The 19,296-nt window shown below is 38.1% G+C and overlaps 1 protein-coding gene across 3 annotated transcripts in view; it reads left to right on the forward strand.

Moving 5' to 3' along the window:
- The window catches only part of CSMD3 (CUB and Sushi multiple domains 3), a gene marked incomplete at its 5' end in the record, with an annotated part of 624,550 nt that overhangs the window by 592,132 nt on the left and 13,122 nt on the right, over positions 1–19,296 (forward strand). For all 3 annotated transcript variants that reach the window (XM_084280272.1, XM_084280273.1, XM_084280274.1), the window contains 5 exons: positions 2,256–2,429; positions 2,666–2,739; positions 11,633–11,744; positions 13,034–13,213; positions 17,909–17,974. In XM_084280272.1, coding sequence (XP_084136398.1) covers positions 2,256–2,429; positions 2,666–2,739; positions 11,633–11,744; positions 13,034–13,213; positions 17,909–17,974 — 606 coding nt within the window. The remainder of the gene's footprint in view (positions 1–2,255; positions 2,430–2,665; positions 2,740–11,632; positions 11,745–13,033; positions 13,214–17,908; positions 17,975–19,296) is intronic.

Genomic DNA, 19,296 nt, shown 5'->3' on the forward strand with positions numbered 1-19,296 from the left:
TGGTTGCTACTTTGTTGGCACAACAAGATGTTCAGGAGACAATTTCAAACCTCTGTGTTAAAAATCTATGTTTTTCATGTATTTTCTAAGTAAGACTTCAACAGAGTATTCTGATGAAAGTGTAAATTACGAACGTGTTCTGTAAATTAGACAGTGAAGTTCACCATGTAGCACTATTCCCAATTCATAGAATCTTTTTAGAACTTGGCCTGCAGGCAGTCCCATTCCACTCAGAGTCATGAAACTGTATATATTTATGGTATGTATAGACTAAGACCTTTTTCTATTCTACTTAAAGATGTCCCTGCTTACTGGAGGGGGAGTGAACTAGATGACCTTCAAAGGTCCCTTGTGACCTAAGGCTTTTTGATTCTATTCTATGACTTTTTTTCAACAATTTGTGTGCCCATGCATTTCCCATATAGTCATTGTCTGCTGTAAGAGGTAGAGGGTAGGAGGATTTCATGTAAGGAGGTCCTTTGGAAAACTTAAGGCATTAGTGACAAAAATAAATTAGAAATGTATTTTGAATATGATTGTTTAAGAGATGTTATTTAAATGTTGTTGAAGAGAAAGATGGAACAGAATATTCCACTGTCTATAGAACATGCCTTTTTATTAATATGTCATTGCACACGTCTGAGTTAGTGGGGTTTTTTGTGTGTGTATTACAGCATTTTCTCTTTGATATAAAATTAGACTTAACTCACATAGTGTGTCAGGGAATAATATAGTCTAATGGCACAGGGTTTACCACAGCTGATTGTATTTACTGAAACAATATTTCAAAATCCAGCTTCTGACAAGAATCAGTACTTTGTACTACAGAAGACCAATAAAACTGCCAGCAGTGCATTTACTTAGTTATGCTGTGCTATCGACATAAGGAATCTTTAGGAAACAGGTATAAAGCAAAAAGATCCGTTTAAGAATATGTTCTTAACAGTCAGATTTATCCAGCCTAATAACAGCTTGTTAGTGTTTTATTTTGAGATTCCTGCTGAAATTTCTTTACCTGTTTGTTTGTTTGTTTAACTGTTCTAATTTTCGTGTTGTACTTCTATATGTGCCTTTCACTGAAGGATGAGGATAAAAGAATTTATGATTCCTAAACCTGTGTGATAAATCCTTTAATCATACAGGATAGGTGGCAGAAAGCAGGAGTGGACTGGAGACTGACATGAAGGTACCTGAACAGACTGGACTGATGGGCTGAGACCAATGGGATGAGGTTTAACAATACTAAGTGTAGAGTGCTGCACATGGGACATAACAACCCCAAACAGTGCTACAGACTTGGGGGAGACTGGCTGGAGAGCTGTCAGGCAGAGAAGGACCTGGGGGTGTTGGTTGATTACGAACTGAATACGAGTCAGCAGTGTGCTCAGGTGGCCAGGAAGGCCAACAGCATCCTCGCTTGTATTAAATATAGTGTGGCCAGTAGGTCTAGGAAGGTGATTGTGCTCCTGTACTCGGCATTGGTGAGGCTGCACCTCGAGTACTGTGTCCAGTTCTGGGCTCCCCACCGTAAGACGGACATTGAGGTCCTTGAGCAAGTCCAGAGAAGGGCAACCAGGCTGGTGAAGTGGCTGGAGAGCAAATCATATGAGGAACAGCTGAGGGAGCTGGGGATGTTTAGCCTGGAGAAGAGGAGGCTGAGGGGAGACCTTATCACCGCCTACAACTACCTGATGGGAGGTTGTAGAGAGGTGGGTGATGGTCTCTTCAGCCTTCTGACAGGAGATAGGACAATGGCACAAAGCTGCACCGGGGCAGGTTCATGTTAGGAAAAAAATAATCAGTGAAAGAGTCATTGGGGCCTGGTGGGAGGTGGTTGAGTCACCATCCCCGGATATGTTTTAAAAACGTGTAGATAGGGTATGGTTTAGCATAGGATGAGAACAGTTGGACTCAATGATCTTAAAGGTCTTTTCCAACCTTGTAATCCTGTGATTCTGTGATTCTGTTTGGGGCAGTGGATATTTGGGCCTTAAAAAATTGTATAATCTTTAGCGTCAACTTCAAGCTACTGACCAAGCCCACAATGTAGGCATTTTGAGCAGTTAGGAAAACCACTGCATATTGATGCAGACTGCTAATCTAGTCTCCCTTTGAATTCCTGTTAAATGTTTCTGTATTTGACCTTTGTCTATAAAATAAAAATAAAGCTTGGAGTAACTATTTGACTGTTAAGTGGGTTTTTTCTGTATTTTGATAAATTACACTTTGAAGTTCTATGATGTCTTTTCTCACAGCAAAGTTTTGTGGCGACCCTGGAGTACCTGCTCAAGGGAAAAGAGAAGGGAAAAGCTTCATCTATCAGTCAGAAGTGTCTTTCAGCTGCAATCCTCCTTTTATTTTGGTTGGCTCCAGCACCAGGATTTGCCAAGCAGATGGCACGTGGAGTGGGTCTTCTCCTCGATGCATAGGTAAAGTTACACATATATTATTGAAATTTCTTGAAATGCTTATTATTCCTTTTCCTATTTCAATCTTGCAGTTTACAGCTATTTTGAACTAACCTATACTCTCTACGAATCAAGTCACTTTATTTTTGTCTCTCTTATTGCATGTTGCAGAACAAGCTTAATTTTGTGATACATTCATGTATTTCATTAAAACACTGTAATTTGTTTCATTTTTATTTATTTTTTTTTTTTTTAAGAACCTACTCGCACAGCATGTGAAAATCCGGGAGTCCCAAGGCATGGGTCACAAAACAACACATTTGGCTATCAGGTAGAGTATATTATTTTTTATTAACTAGTATATTAAAATATGTTTGTGCTACCTCAAAGTCTACAAACTTCTGAATAGAGGTACAGAAACTGCTCATGCCTTGTAAGAGCAATTTGCTCTAGTGTTGCTGTGTGTCTTTCTTTCTAGCTGTCAGTTTATTTTGACTTTGTGTCTGTATTAGCGATGTGCTATATGAAACCTTAGTAGTCAGTTTCTGCTTGGTTACACCTTGAAGGAGTTTAATATTTTCCTACAAATATACAAATGTTTCCTACTGTTGATCATGTAAGATTTTTCTCCTTAGCTTGTGCAGACATACTTAAAAAACTGTGGGGTTTTTTTGTTGTTTTGGTTTGGTTTTGCAATTCTGGTGTTATGTTTGAAAATGATGTAACCACAAATAAATTGGAGAGTCACGGAGGTTGGCAGGCACCTCTACAGAGCTAGTAGTTCCAACACCATGCTTCTCAAAGCACAGTCAGCCAAAGCAGGTTGATCAGGGCTGTATTCAGGTTTTTTTGAATATTTCCAGGGATGGACAATCCACAGCCACCTGGGCCATCTGTTCCAAACTGAGACCAGATAAGGACAGGGAGAGTCCAATTAGCATCATGGACAAAATAGACTCAACACAGAATAAGGGAAAATAAACCTATCTAATTTATTATACTACACTACACACCCAGTGAAATCTGAGTCAGATAATGAGAAGCATGACCAGATCTTAAAGCACCTCCCCCACCCCTCCCTTCTTAGCAGACTTCACTTCAGTCATGATTTCCCTCCTGTCTTCCCCTGCATTGTGGCACAGGGAGGGGCAGGGAATGGGGGAATGGGGTTTCCTCCCAAACTGTTTTCCTTCTTAGCTGGGGGATGGGGACATTCCTCACACCCTTTCCCTGCTGCACCATGGGGTCCCACCCTCGGGAGACAGTCCTGTATGAACTTCTCACACGAGTCCTTTCTCACAGGGCTCCAGCTCATCATCAGCTGCCCCAGTGTGGGTCACTTCTATGGGGTGCAGTCATAAATCATAGAATGTCTCTCAGTCTCTCAAGCCCAGGCTACTCCAGCCTGGTCCTCCACAGGGTCAGAAGCCTCTTCTCTCAGCAAACCTACTCCAGCATGGATCTCTCCATCACTCATCTCTGTGTCTCTATCTCTCTCCATGGGCTGCAAGTTGTGGCAGAGGCTTGCCCCAGCATGGGTCACAACATCTTCTGTTTGTCTTCACCTGCTCCAGCTCTCCACGCGCTACAAGTGAGGTCTCATACTTCTCCACAGGCTGCAGGGGCATCTTTCTCTCACTCCCCTGGGGTACCTCCTCCCCTTGCTCTTCCCTGGCCTTGGTGCCTCCACAGTTTCTTACATCTTCTCACTCCCTTCTCTGGTGGCAAAAAGCAGCTGCTTGCTGTTTTTTTCCTCCTAAATGTGGAGGTGCTGATTGGCTCCAGTCTTGAGCCAGCTGGTGTTTGCTCTGTTGAGCCTCCTTGCTGCTTCTTGCAGAAGCCACCCCTGCAGCGCCGCCTTCTCCACCAGAACCCAGCCATGCAAAACTACACCTTTGAGTAGATCAGGTTTCTTAGAGCTTCATCAAGCCTGACCTTGAACATATCCAAGGATAGAGCCTCCACTACCTCTCTGGGCAACCTGTTCCAGTGATCTACCAATATCTAATGCTTTTTCTTATTTTTAAACAGAACTTCATATTTTTCAATTTGTGCCTGTTGCCTCTTGCCATGTTACTGGGAGCTGCTGAAGAAAAAGTCTGTCACTTTTCCTGCCCCCAGTAAGTTTTAATACACACTGACAAGATTTCCCTTGAGCTTTTTGTTTTGTTGGCTGGACAATCCCAACTCTCTCAATCCTTGTATGCTAGATGCTCTAGTCCCTTAATCACCTTTGTGATCCATGACCAGATTCTGTGCAGTAGGTCTCTCTGGCACTGGTGAGCCGCAGCACCAGACCCAGCACCCACTTGTGTCTTATCAGTGCTGAGTGGAGGGGAAGTATGCCCTCCCTTAACCTGGTGGCAGTGCTCTGCTTGGTGCACACCAGAAAGTTTATGACTGCATTTTCTACAAGGTTGTATTGTGACGAATACTGATTGTATATGCTTTGGTTGGAAACAGAATTGTGAAATTGAAAATGCTTCTGAATTTTTTTCTGAATCACACAAAACAGACGTCAGCGAGAGGTTTTCATGAGTCAGTGGGGTACAAATGCAAAAATGTGCCCCATAATTTGCCAGGAATCTGATAAGGCAGCTGCAAACAAACTAAGAATCTAAGTTGTCCAGCTACATCTGTGTTTGGTTTCAGACCTGAAAGCCCCAGACATGTGAAGAGGACTAGGCAGAGGAAAAACCTAGCAGGTTCCTGATTCTATGTGTTGCATGTCTAGTAGCAGGAGTTAAATAAAAATTGCTCATTTCCAGAAATGCAAGCAGAGGCTGATTGAAATTTGAACAGATTTACAACATGAAATAGGTTTTTAGAAGCAAAGACTGTAGCTGAGGACTTTTCAAAGTTTCATGGCCAAAAGTTTCTTTGGTTTTTCATTTTGGTGGCTTTTACACAGTGCTCCTCCTGCTCAGTGATTGTTTTAGCAATCTTTGGGTTTTCAGATTGTGCTAGATCACAATCATATGTAAGTGGTAATATAATTGGCTCAGTTTTTTCCAGGGAATGGAGTGTTTTTTCTTGCCAAGCTATAATATGCAGGGGCAGTACTTGGGCTAACTTCCTTTGGATATAGTACAATATTATGCTAAAGGGCAACTCTTTTTTAACTGTGTGAAAAAAGAATCATTTCAATGACCATTTTCTACAATTTTATCATCATTGTTTCTTTAGCATATCATTGAGCTTTCTATCACTGAAGAAGCTAATGCAGACTTTCTCATGTATGGTGTAGTTGTGGTTGTGACTGAACGCATCACTCACAGCTAGCATGGAACTGTCAAAATATCAGGCAAAATGTCAACTGATAAATAATTTTCAAGAGAAGTGTAGCTGCTGGCACCAGGTACAACCTTGATCCCACAGTTGTAAGGTTGGTGCCTTGCAGATTTAAACTGTGTGAATTGTAGTCTCCTTAACTAGCCAGCAATTTATCCTCACACTCATATAGTGAATTTGGTTTTATACAGTACATAAATGTCTTCATGCAACTTCTGGCTAAGCTGCATATGATTGCTTAGTTAATACAGAACAGGGTGGGTGTATCATTCATACAGATGAAGCTGAGTTTAGCTCTTTACTGGGTAGAAACAACAGTGCTAACAGTTGGTTCTAGACAGGTCACATTTACTACTGTATATTTAATAATGTTATGACTCATTTAAACCACAAACACATCATAAATGATTTTATATTATGCTGTAATTAAATTCCTTTATGAGTGGGATAATAATGGCATTTGCTTCCATCCATAGCAGGAAGGTAAAGAGTAATTCTAAATTATTCCAAAATATTGAAGACAAGATGTTTTTTTTTTTTCTTTTGTTTGATAGATCCGTTCTCCACCATTTTGAACAATAAACCAAAAGAGCTTATTATGCAAAATTAGGCAGAATGTTTTGCAGTTGGCAAAGATAAAAAGAAGCTTTTACTGTTGAATGTATGAGATGGTTTTGTGATTAAAACCCAAGGTGTCTCATTGGGGTTTTTTTTCTTCTTTTTTCTCTTTTCCCCTCATTTGTGTGTTCAGTGGTTTTTTGTTTGTTTTTTCTTTGTGCTTTGTTTTGGAATTATTTTTTTTAACATCTCTTAAATGCTTCACCTTTAAACAAATATTACTAGGGTCACTTAAGTGACTTAATTGTTCAGTTTTAAATTTATCTCTCTCTAAAAACAAAGCAAACAAAAAATCAAGCCATTGACTGACAGTAGAATTCAAGTCCTCTTATGTAGAATTGTGTTTTAGGTGCTTTTCAACAAGTGACAATACCTCCTCTTTTACCAGACTATACCACTGACTGTCACTGCTTTTCACAAAAATATTTTCAAGTTGTGAACTTCCACAGTGTTTGCTTCTTTGTTCTTCTTGTTTTCCCCACTCTTGACTATCTGTTTTCCTGTCTCATTGATTGCATTGAAAGTTCAAGCATATTCAACATAATTCCAGGTTTGTTTGAAAGGCTCATCAAAACCTGACCTCCTGGAACCTATGCTAACAAAAGCACAAATATCACCACCTTACATTTCAGGAGCTTTGTAACAAAGGGGTAAAAGAATTTTGCATAAATTTTATTGTTCAGCTTTGAATTCAGCAGGCAGAAGCAGATCAGGTTCTTGTGTATTCAGATAACATCAAAATACCAGTTTAGTGATACGTGGATATCAGGCATGGCATGTAAATGAGTAGTATCACCTGCTTTAATGGCTATGAATATGTTCTTCTAGGATGTTTACCTTTTATCTGAGTACTTTTGAATTGACAGATCTACTTTAACAGTGTGCTACAATGAAGACAAATATCTTTAGAACTTGGTGAATACTGACTTCATCTGTAATCTGGAAAATAAATTGCTCCTTGGAAAGAAACTGTAGTTTTGAAATATTTCTTCAGATAGATTGCTAGTAACATAGAAAATTATTTTCAATATAAGCTGTTATATCACAAGGTACTACTGAATTGAAGAAACCGTTTACAATTGCTTTAAACCAATCAGTCATATATATATATATATAAGATTTAATACTGCCTACACTTTTCCAACATATGTTTTTTTTGTAGAAATTCAGCTACTTCCCTCTATGGTAAAGCCAAAAGGGATACAAAGGGCAGTGTGAATTTAGAAAGGAAAACAGACACGTAACAGTATTGGTAGCCCTGTGCTAGCTCTTGGGTTCTATTTTAAGAAACACCATATGAAACTTTATCTGCAGATGTGGAGCAACATTGCAAATAATCCCATTATATGAATGTAATGCTTATAAAAACTTTAGTGTCGATTGAGCTCTAGGATGAAATTCCAAGAGAAGTGCTGTACTACCACAGTATAGCTGTCTCCATTAGCACAGTTGACTTTGTCACTGCATCAATGAAAATGTAATTTAATCCTTACAGACCTCAAGTAGTTTACGCAGGTCTTTATGGCTCCCAGGATCCTGATATCTCTGGCTTCAACTTGGTGTTGATGGGGGAATGTTACTATCAGAATCTGGACTGCTTCACTGACAAGAATGTGATTTTGATATTTCCCCCCACTACCCCTCCCCCCCTTTTTTTTTCTTTCTTTTTTTTCTTTCTCTGTCATTCTTGAGTGACCTGGGGTTTTTATAATGTTTCAGACACACTTTTACTTACACTGCAGCTCCATGTTACATTTAAATCTAGTCTACAAAACACATTTCACCTTTGTTGGGTTTTTTTCACCTGAAACCTGATTCTTTCCAGGTCTGCATTTCTTTAAGTGACCATGGGTGAGTTCTTCACAGCAGTGAGGTCTCCAGTGCTGGACCTGTGTCACATCACTCATACCCACACCTGTTTTCTTCTTCACATTATCCATTTTCTCCATTTATCAAGGCCTTTGTAGTCTTTCAAGTGACAGGCCTGTATTTCTCTATACTGCATCAGTGGTAGCTATCTTATTTGGCACATGATGGCTTCTTATCACTACTGTGGGTATAAAGTTGTGGTTGTACCATGCATATGGTACAAGATATAGGAAGGCATAAAAATTAGTCATAGACATATAATCACAAGAAAATTTAATGTTGCTGCTAAACCAATTTTAAAACAAAACAATAAAAAATGCAAAAAATCCCAAAATTCCAGCAGCTTAAGACATTTTCAGACAAAGGAAGCCTGGCAAGTCTCTGCCCAGAGGCCCTGCAAACTAAATAGCTTTTTGCTAGTATTGGCAATACTGTATTTCTGGGCTACCAAACTACAGATACAGCAAAGACTTAATGAACTGTATTTACATTCACTTAAAATATAATGCTAAAAGTTAGTGAAGAGATATGACTGACATTCCTATAACCTCTCAATCCTTTGGCATACATTTCAGGATGGAGAAGCTTCATGTTCTTTGGTACACTGAAGTCTAAGAAAAATAAATGAATGTAAAGTATGAATGAAATAACTTCTTACAAGGAATATAAGAATTAATAAGGGAATTATTATTAATATTATTTCTATTACTATTTCTATTACTATATGTTACAATATTTTTGTGAGAAAATGTGTGTAGACTAGTCTTTATAAATGGATACAAGTTAATATTTATGCGTTTTCTTCTCATATTGCTGTTTCTTCTGTTAGGGAACAGCAAATATATGGTCTTTGATTCTTAGAAAAATTAAAAGTTGGTGGTGTTGATTTAGGGAATATCCAAAACATCACTGATACTATGGAGACGGACGACGTGGAACAGAGATGATCAAGCAGTATCTAAGGAATTTTTTTTTCAGGATTGTATGCAAACACTATTGAACACTGAGCATTTCTTCCCTAAAGCCAGGAAACACAGTGAAAAAAAAATACTTCAGCTATTTCCCCAGCTCTCCCCACTAGAGTTTCTATTCAAGCTGCATAACAAAGAATTTGAACAAATCAGACCATTTCAAGACTGGAAATACTTACAGACTATGGACAGCTGTATTTTAGCGCCACCTGGTGCCTCTTGAACAAGAATATTGCAAAATGTCCCAAAAAGTAATTTTAAAACTACTTTTTATTTTTTAATTACGTACTGCTTATAAGATTATTATGTTTTTTTGGAACAGGGAGCCATTATTTATTCATTATCTTGAATAGCATGGTATCACTTCTAAAAGTATCTTCACAGCTTGTGCAACTGTTGTATGATACTTTTGGATCTTATGTATATCAAGGTTGTGTTTCCCTAACAAGGACAATACAGGTAACCGTTTTAAAGTTGGTATCACCACAACTGTTTGCAATATCAGTGATTGGTTTGAATTTTGTTTGTTTGCTGTGGTTTGTTTAGTTTTAAATATTGGAATGTTAGCAACTCATTTACTTGGCAACTCATTTACTTGGCAACTTGACCTATTTCCTCACTCACTGTTTTATTTCTAGTACTAAATAACTGGTTTGGTGTTTAGGCAATCAAGCTTCACTGAAGCCCTAAGGTAGGAGGAGCTGCAGTGAAGATGGGCAGACAGTGGACAAAAATGTCTATGTATTAAGAAGCCACATTTAACTGTTAATCTGAGGTTTGGTTTGGTTTAAAGTTTTTTGGTGTGAGCAGGGTTTTAAAGATGGACTCAGAGTATTGTCTTCCTTGATAGCTGAAGATTAAGTAGAGCAGGTGTTCCTTCCACAGTTGTGAAGGGAGATTGCTTCAATAGAGGCAGATTGCTGAAACAAACAAATCTTTCATAAGACCAGTATTGGTTGTAAAAGTTATGTATTGGTGGTGGTTGTTTTAATACAAAAGAAGTACTTCTATTTCTATTTGGTACAATTTCAAAAACTGTGTTTTCCCACTTTGTGCTTAATCATGAAAATTATTTAGTGTATTTTTCTCAAAATCTTTTAAAAGTAATTACATAGTCCAGTGAGCACAGTAAAGAGGGGAAGAAAAAAAAAAGAAAGAAGAGAGATGAATTTTATATCACATACTGTGTTGATGAGCTACTATCCGTAATTCATGGGTTATTATTAAATTTCATTCTGATGAGAAGCTTGAGCTGAAATGGAATAGTATTATAAAGTTTCAAATCACTACTTGTTAGCAGTTAAATGCTTTTTTCCCAGGATCAAACTATTGAGAAAAAGTCCACATATTACCTTTAAGCATCAATTTGAATCAAGTGTTATAAAGTTTTAAAAAAATGATGGAAAAACAATACCCAAAACCAGACCCAAACCCAGGACCATAAAGTTGCATCGACATGCAGTTCAACGTTTTCAACTATGTGTTTAAACATGAATTAATAAATATGTTAACAGAGGTCACTGCAGAGAAGTAGATATGATCTATGCACCTTAATATTTCAGTTAACTGCTCACAGCAAGTAATAAACTTGTCTCTGAATTATAATCTAATTTCCCTGCTTTTCATGGTAACTGAATTATTTGCATTTTCATCAGTGTCCGGTGACTGGACATGCTAAACAAATTATTGCATGTTATGTTTGTGCAGAAATTGTTATTGACTAAAGAACTCTCTTCCTTCTCAGGCAACTTATACCCATAATATGAATAATAATTAAAAACTAATCTCAGATGAATTCCTATTGTAAAAATTTAATATACTTGTATTTCAGTTTCTATTATCTGCATAGTATTAAGAATTATTCTTTTTTTTACCTCTTGTCATAACACAATAGAATTAAAATATTACAGAATAATAAAATATTATTAAAATATTAAAGCATTATACTTTCTTAAGCATGAGACAGTGTGTTGACCAGGCCTTGCATGTCCTAATGAAATATTTCTTGTTATAACTTGTGAACTCATCCAGCATTACACAAAGGGGGGGTCTAGTTCAGCAAAGATACAGCAGAATCTATTACTCATTTCAGCTCAGTAACTTCCCTAGTTTGCTCCAAGATTGCCTGTCTCCTCCTTGGTCCAGAGCTAGGAAGCCCAGTGAGCTTGATACCAAACCTCACAGTGCCTCAACTGTTCCAGGCCCAAAGCAACGCCCCAGAGAGACCACAGAAGACAAGGGTTTTATTCTCTTCCATGTAGTATTTCAGCTGGAGGGGAGAGTATTTTTACTGACTATGAAGCAAAATTTTATTTCATATCAAAATACTTCACGAAATTAATTTACTTTCTACAGAAAGGGCTTCATCATTTATTGAGCCTCTGTTATATGAAAGAGTTTGCAATCAAATTTGGAAAAAACCTGCAGCTGATGTATCCTTACAACAAAACTAATGTGTTTTCTACTTCTCAATAGGTGGGAAATATTGTTCAATTTCAGTGTAAAAAAGGACACCTTCTCCATGGCTCAACAACACGAACTTGCCTTCCTGATCTTACATGGAGTGGAGTACAGCCAGAATGTATACGTAAGTAAACAATTTTTGATTTTTTTTTTTTAACTAGGCTATTTAGTTATAGTCACATTGTTATAAAGGTAACATTTTTTTAAACTTATGTAGTTTTGCTAATTTAAAATTAATATGTATTTGCATTACTAGTTTACAGCTGTTATTTTCTGAGTGATTTTTTCTGCAATAGTTTATGGAATAAAAAGAAATCAAAACAAAAAAAAACCCCACAAAATAATAACAGAAAGCTCTTCATCCAGAGACATGCTAGGAACAGTAAGTTTCTGTCTAAGAGAGTGCAACCCTTCCAATGAAGACAGTGAAAGAGTTGGGAGAAAGTGGTGAGAACAGGACATGCGGAAAAGCCCTGAGCAACCCTAACTTGTACTGGAGCCAAGAGCTACAACCAGTTCTAGTAAATAATTTGAGCTGTTTCCTAACTAAGAAGTTAGGGTATTTTAAGAATGGGTTTGTAATTGGGAAGTTTTTAGTTTAAAATTGAGATAATCTTTTTCCTTGGATACAGAAAGCAGCATTTAATTTCTAATTGCTAATTTAGTGAAGATATAAAATCATATTTAATCTCTAGTTTTTCAACTAAACCAGCTTTATTTCTCTGGAAATAGTCTCACTAAATAATGTCTGACTTTATATAATCTGAACTTCAGTGTATGGAGGATATATCCACAGAAGAAAACAACTTTAGTGCTGTTTTGTGCTAGCATTCCCCCTAAGCAAACAGCAAATCAGTAGCTCAGTATGTTGAAAAGTGAGAGTGATGGTTTGATATAACAAAAGACTCTCAGATTCTGGTGTTTGTAAAAGATATAAGACACTTCACATGAGATTAGGAATGGCAATTATTTTTCTGCCTAATATTTAAAACTCACTACAATTTCTCCTTGACCTTTCATAGTGTTTTCCAAATTACCCATTTATTTACTGTTATTCAGTGCTACAGAGATGTCAGAAGTCATGTAAGTCACAAGCCATTATTGCTTTTAAGTGTGGTAAGATGTGTGCTGTTGGTGTTTGCAGATGCAGACAAATCATTTGGGTCATGCAAGTTCATTTAAGTTAGTACTTGGTCACTTGAAATTGAAAGGTCCACTTTCAAGAGTGCATTTAGAGGCTAAGGACAGTAATTTATAGACTATGTAGTTTTTTCATGTGAGTTGAGAATATATTAATGTTATATTTTTAAGGCTGTTTTCTTCATTAGTTAACTGTCTGACTGTGTATAAATTATATTTTTCAGAAACATTTTCAATATTTTGACTGAAGGATATTTTATCTTTTCTTTGCAGCTCACAGCTGTAAACAACCAGAAACACCAACACATGCTAATGTTGCGGGAATGGATCTTCCTTCACTTGGTTATACATTGATCTACACTTGTCAGCCAGGCTTCTTCCTGGCAGGAGGATCAGAGCATAGAGCCTGTAGGTCTGATGGCACATGGACTGGGAAAGTTCCAGTTTGTGAAGGTAGACTTTTCTGTTTTCCATTTCATCTTTCATCTATCCTACTTCAGTTGTGTTTTGTGGGTTTGGTTTTTTGGTTGGTTGGTTGGTTTTTTTACTTTCATCTAATAAGATAAAGGCAGACTGACAAGGAGAACTAGGAGGGAGAACATCTAGGAAGATAACTAATTCTTTGTTATTTTTGTTTAATAGGACATATGCTGAGGAGTGTTTTAACTGTCTGGAGTTTGACAATGGTGATGCTAGGGTTGGTGTTTGTGTGTAAGAATAAAAAGGAAGGCTGACAAAGACTGGGAGTCTGTTATAGACTACCCAACCAGGATGAAGAGAATGGTGAAATATCTATAAAGCATTTGGAAGAAGTTTCCCAATTGCTAGTGCTTGTTCTCATGGAGGAACTTCAACTTACTAGATATCTGCTGGAAATGCAATACAGCAGAGAGGAAACTGTCTAAAATATTTCACCTATAATGCATAGGTAAGAGGGACCTAGGGGTCATAGTGGACAGCAGGATGACCATGGACCAGCAATGTTCCCTCATGGCTAAGAAGACCAATGGTGTGTCGGGCTCCTCAGTTCAAGAACTCCTTGAAAAAGTCCAGAGCAGGGCCACCAAGATGATTAAGGGAGTGGAACACCTTCCTTATGAGGACAGGCTGAAGGAGCTGGGCCTCTTTAGCTTGGAGGAGACTGAGGGGTGACCTCAGTAATATTTATACATATGTAAAGGGCTAGAGTCAGGAGGATGGAACCAGGCTCTTCTCAGTGATGGCCAGCGATAGGACAAGGGGCAACAGGTACAAGCTGGAGCAGAAGAAGTTCCATGTGAATATAAGGAGGAACTTTTTCACTGTGAGGCTGATGGAGCATTGGAACAGACTGCCCAGAGACGTTGTGGAGTCTTCTTATCTGGAGACATTCAGAACCCACCTGGATGCATTCCTGTGTGATTTAGTCTAGGTGATCCTGCTCTGGTAGGGGTGTTGGACTAGATGATCTTTTGACGTCCCTTCCAACTCCTAATGTTCTGTGATACTTGCAAACCAAATGTATCTACTTTTTCCTTGATGTCCCAACATTTTGTTCTGTTTAAATTTTTACTACATATTATATCGTGGCAAGGCATGAAAACCCTCATGGCAGAATCATGGAAGAATAGTAGGTTTATTGTGAGATAATAAACATCCTTAAATGTTGCAACTGACTATTTCCTGAATAATTAAAGGACCTTTTTAGATTACTATTACCTAATGTTTCAGATGTGTTTATCTCCTGGACTCTTACAGAGGCATTCCAAGGCTATATAGCCAGACACGGCTACTTGGAACGGAAATAAGAAATTAATATTTTGTAGTACCAAGAACCAGTTGTCCTGGCATTACTTGCTGGGGGAAAATGAAACAGAGCTTCAGGAAACTGTTAGAAAGGAAGCTGCCAGGAAGCTTATGACTTGTTCCGTACTCAGGAAGTGTTATGTCAAGCCAAATGTTATTCATGGGTTGTATTTTGATCCAAGAGTTTTCTGCTGATGATATTGAAACAAGTAGTGTTAGCTGTCCTATTTGATAGACAGCAATGCTCACAAGAATTGTTATGACAAATATTAATTGGTAACTATGAGTATGTCTACTTAATCAGGTAACTTAGTTTCCAAATGTCTTGAGAAAATATTGCAGTAATGTAAATTTTTTAGGATCAGAGGTCTTGATTCTTGAATTTTTATCAGTAGATAATGCTAAGTATGAGCAATATATTGTAATGTATTAACTGTAATTAGATAAAGTAAAATACCTCTTCATGTATCTTAATTTTTATGTGTTACAAAGGGGTGAAACACCTCTCTCCTGTGGAAGAAGAGGACTAGATCAGCTTGTTCACCTGTAATTGTGAACTTCATGCAAATTACATGGAAATAGAATAGAACATTTGGAATTGAGAGCTCTAGAATGATCTTATGGGGAATTAAACTGTTCCTCTAAATACAATACTGCAACCTTGATAGTCCTATTCAGTGAATATCTGGACCTTATAACATAAACTCCATAGTTAACCTGGTTTAGTTTTGGGTTTGCATTTAAAAATTGCATTTAAAATTTCAATTCTGAACTTGACAAGGCTAATTGACTCAGCAGCTTTTTATACTAAAGCCTTTTGGAAAATATGATCCAGGTATTTATAAGCTGATCTTAGTGGAGTCAAAAAACATATGTTGTTCAAGCACACACTTCAGTTCAACCATGTTCACTGAAGTTCAGTAGATTTCTTTCAAAACAGAGAAGAAATAGAAATTAATTCATGAGTAGTAGCAGACCATGAGAAGCTGAATTCCACCCCTGCTCTTGTTTCTTGCCAGTTTAAATCTAAATACCAAAAACAAGCCTTCTGTAATAAACTATTAGTTATTATCAAGAAAAATATCTCAGTACTTCTTGTTAAATTTTCCTTTCTATGCAGAAAGAATATTCCACTCATGGACAGGCAAGTTGCTTTCCTTGTCTGTTTTTAGAGTATCAATCAAAGAGAAAAGGCCTGGGTTCTAACCAAGGTCACAGAATCACAGAATCCCAAGGTTGGAAGAGACCTCCAAAGATCATCGAGTCCAACCATTCCCATCCTATGCTAAATCATATCCCTAAGTACCTCATCTAGCCTTTTTTTGAACACATACAGGGAAGGTGACTGTCCTGGTTTTGGTCAGGATGGAGTTAATTTCATTTGTAACAGCGGATGAATGCTGTGTTTGAGAGTAAAATGGGAGTAGTGCTGATAACACCCTGATGTTGTTAATTGCTGTAAGACAGTCAAGGACTTTCTCAGCTCTTCATGAGAAAGGAGGGGCGAAGCCAGGACAGGTGACCGAGCTGACCAAAGAGAGTATTCCACGCCAATTACGTCCTGCCCAGGATATCGGGGGCTGACAGGAGGAAGAGCAGGGGCGGCTCCGGGACGCGCAGTTCTTGGGGGACGGTCGGGTTCCGGGACGGCTCTGGGTGGCACGGCCTGAGTTGTGGGTTTGGTGAGAAACTGCATTGTGTATCAACAGCTTCATATATTTTTGCTTTGAAGTCCTGTTAACATTGTTACATTGTATCTTTCTGTTATCTTAGTAAACTATCCTTATCCCAACCCACGGGCCTTTCTTGATTTTGGGGTTGTTTGCCCCTTCCTCTTCCTTTTTCCCTTCCCTTACTTCTCACCCCCCCTCTTCCCTTTTCCCTGCTCTTTTCCTTTAAGGAGCAGGCAGCTGCGTGGATCTCGGCTCTCAGCCGGGGTGAAACCACGACAGTGACTCAACCACCTCCCTGGGCAGCCTGATCCAGGCCCTTACCACTCTTTCAGTGATTTTTTTTTTTCTAATATCTACTCTAATACTGCCCTGGCACAGCTACTTGCCATTTCCCCTTGTTCTATCTCCTGTCACCTGGCTGAAGAGACCATCACCCACCTCTCCACAACCTCCCTTCAGGTAGTTGTAGGTGGTGATAAGGTCTCCCCTCATCATCTCCAGGCTAAACATCCCCAGCTCCCTCAGCCGCTCCTCATAGGATTTGCCCTCCAGCCCCTTCTCCAGCGTGGTTGCCCTTCTCTGCACTTGCTCGAGGACCTCAATGTCCGTCTTACGGTGGGGAGCCCAGAACTGGACACAGTACTCGAGGTGCAGCCTCACCAATGCCGAGTATAGGGGCACAATTACCTCTCTAGACCTACTGGCCACACTGTTTTTGATACAAGCCAAGATGCCATTGGCCTTCTTGGCCGCCTGGGCACACTGCTGGATCATATTCAGCCTGCAGTCAACCAACACCCCCAGGTCCTTTTCTGCCTGACAAAATACAAATATTAAAATAACCATTAGAGCAAGGAATGGAGTCTAGTGCTGCATGAGAGTATTCCACATGAGGAAATAGAATTATGTGTCTTCTTTGTTTCTGCAAAATAGAATAGATTCACCTGCAGGAAATGACAATGTCCCATTTCATTTAGTTCATCCTCTTCAGTGGTGGGAGACTTCCAGCTCCCTTCCTCCTTCCCTCCCTCTCTCCCTCCCTCTCTCTCTTCCTCCATTCCTCCCTTCCACTATTCTTTAAAGAAACAGTGACGTTCTCTTCAATTGTTAAGAGACTAAGCATGCATCTTTGTGTTTTCAGTCCTGAACACAAGTTGTCTGTTGGAAATAATTAAATCCTGGAGACCAAAATGATTTAAAACACCCTTATTATGTGTCCCTTCACTGTTTGATGTTACATTGCTTCCACTTAAAGCACTATTTACAGTACTATTTTTGAGTCAGGACAGATAACCCAACTGACCAACATGGTATTCCATACCAGGTGACTGTTATGCTCAGGATAAAAGAGGTGGGGTGGAAGGGTCTAGTTGGGAGTCAGAGGGGAGCAGCTTGGCAGGACTTGATCTGAGTGCTGTCTGAGCATCTGGTCAGTAAATTGCCTGGTGTTATCACTGTTGTGTATGTTCTAAGTCCTGTTGTTATCTCCTCTCAGGGAAAGATATCTTCTAATATTTTTACTGTCCCAATTATCTCTCCTTATCCCAACACACAAGCTTTGCCTTTGCCTGCCCGTTCTCCTCTTGGTGCCTGTGAGACAGTGAATTCTCACACATGGATTCTGAAGTTTCTAGTTTTAGTGACCTATTTGATAGTAATTTATCTTTTTATCATTCATTCTGTTTAACAGCTGGTTCCAAAATATTAGTGAAGGACCCTAGACCAGCTTTGGGAACACCAAGTCCCAAACTAAGTGGTAAGTACTTTGATATGTGTGTGTGTGTGTACATAGTTTTAAACAATTATGTAGAAAAAACGAGATTTGATGAGTATTAGTTTAGGCATTACATTAACCAAAAAAAAAAAAAATAATCAAAATTTATTAAATTACTCCCCAATGTTTATGTCTGTCTAGACTACATGGTATTATTTATATTCATATATGATTTCTAACTGTTGTGTGATGAGAGTTTTACTGGTTTCACCGAGATTACTGTCTTCTATGTGAGATCCTATGCAATTTACCCATTAGAAACTGTATTACACACCCAGAAACAGCACATGTTCTTCTTTTATGTATTACTAATGTAAATTGCTTTACCTAAGTATTTCACTATTCACCTTCAATTTAGCCTTCTAAAAAGCTAATTTTGGCCTAGAGAAGATAGTATCTCCAAGTCTGGCTAAAGTCAATTGCAGTTTTAACTGATTTGCTAAAGAATACCTTTAGATGTCCTGACTAGATCTAAGGGAAACCTTTGTCTCTCCACTGAAGACACTTTCAAAAGAAGTCTCCTTGACTGCAATTGACTGTCTACCGATAATGAAAAACGATTTAAAAGTAATCTTTAGCATAGAGAGTTTTGTAGGGCTATTTTAAATATATATATACATATATATTTGTTTTGTTTAACAGGTTACATAATATTTCAAAGCTATGTATGTCAATGATGGTAGTCATAATTTTTTTCATTCAGAAACTTTTTGTACAATCCCAATTAATTGCAAATTAAGTACATAAAAATTGGTTTTCTTTTAAGTAGTGAAATAAATTTCAGGCAGATCACAAATCAACAGCATCAGACTGTTTGCACCATCATTTTTTGGTTTTATGTTTTTACTTGTCAAAAATATATGCATATATACATATACATACACATATACAAACAAAAACTTAGAAAAACTCTTTTACTCTCCATGGGGAAGACAGCCTGTCTCTGTGACCCGTAAAATAAATGATGAAGGAAGACTGTTGGGTATTCCAGTGTGCCCCAGTCTTGAATTTTGAGATATACTGAGAGAGAAAGGGACAAGTATTCTTCTGTGTTTATCTGACATTAGACCCAAATGTATACACTAACATAGAGCTTCAAGTTCAGTATGAGTGACTCCAACTATTTTATGGGATTTTTTTCCTCCTGGTGAAGCTCATAATGTTTTTAAGTATTTGAAGACAAAACTTCTTAGATAATTTTTGTTTCAGAAAAGTGACTAGGCAGTAAAGAAAATGCTTATAATCTTTCAATATAATTTAAATATGGTTATGGATATTTTGATATCTAAATCCATAAGAATTTC

The sequence above is a fragment of the Gallinula chloropus genome (assembly GCF_964237585.1).
Source record: "Gallinula chloropus genome assembly, chromosome: 2".
Lineage (NCBI taxonomy): Eukaryota > Metazoa > Chordata > Aves > Gruiformes > Rallidae > Gallinula > Gallinula chloropus.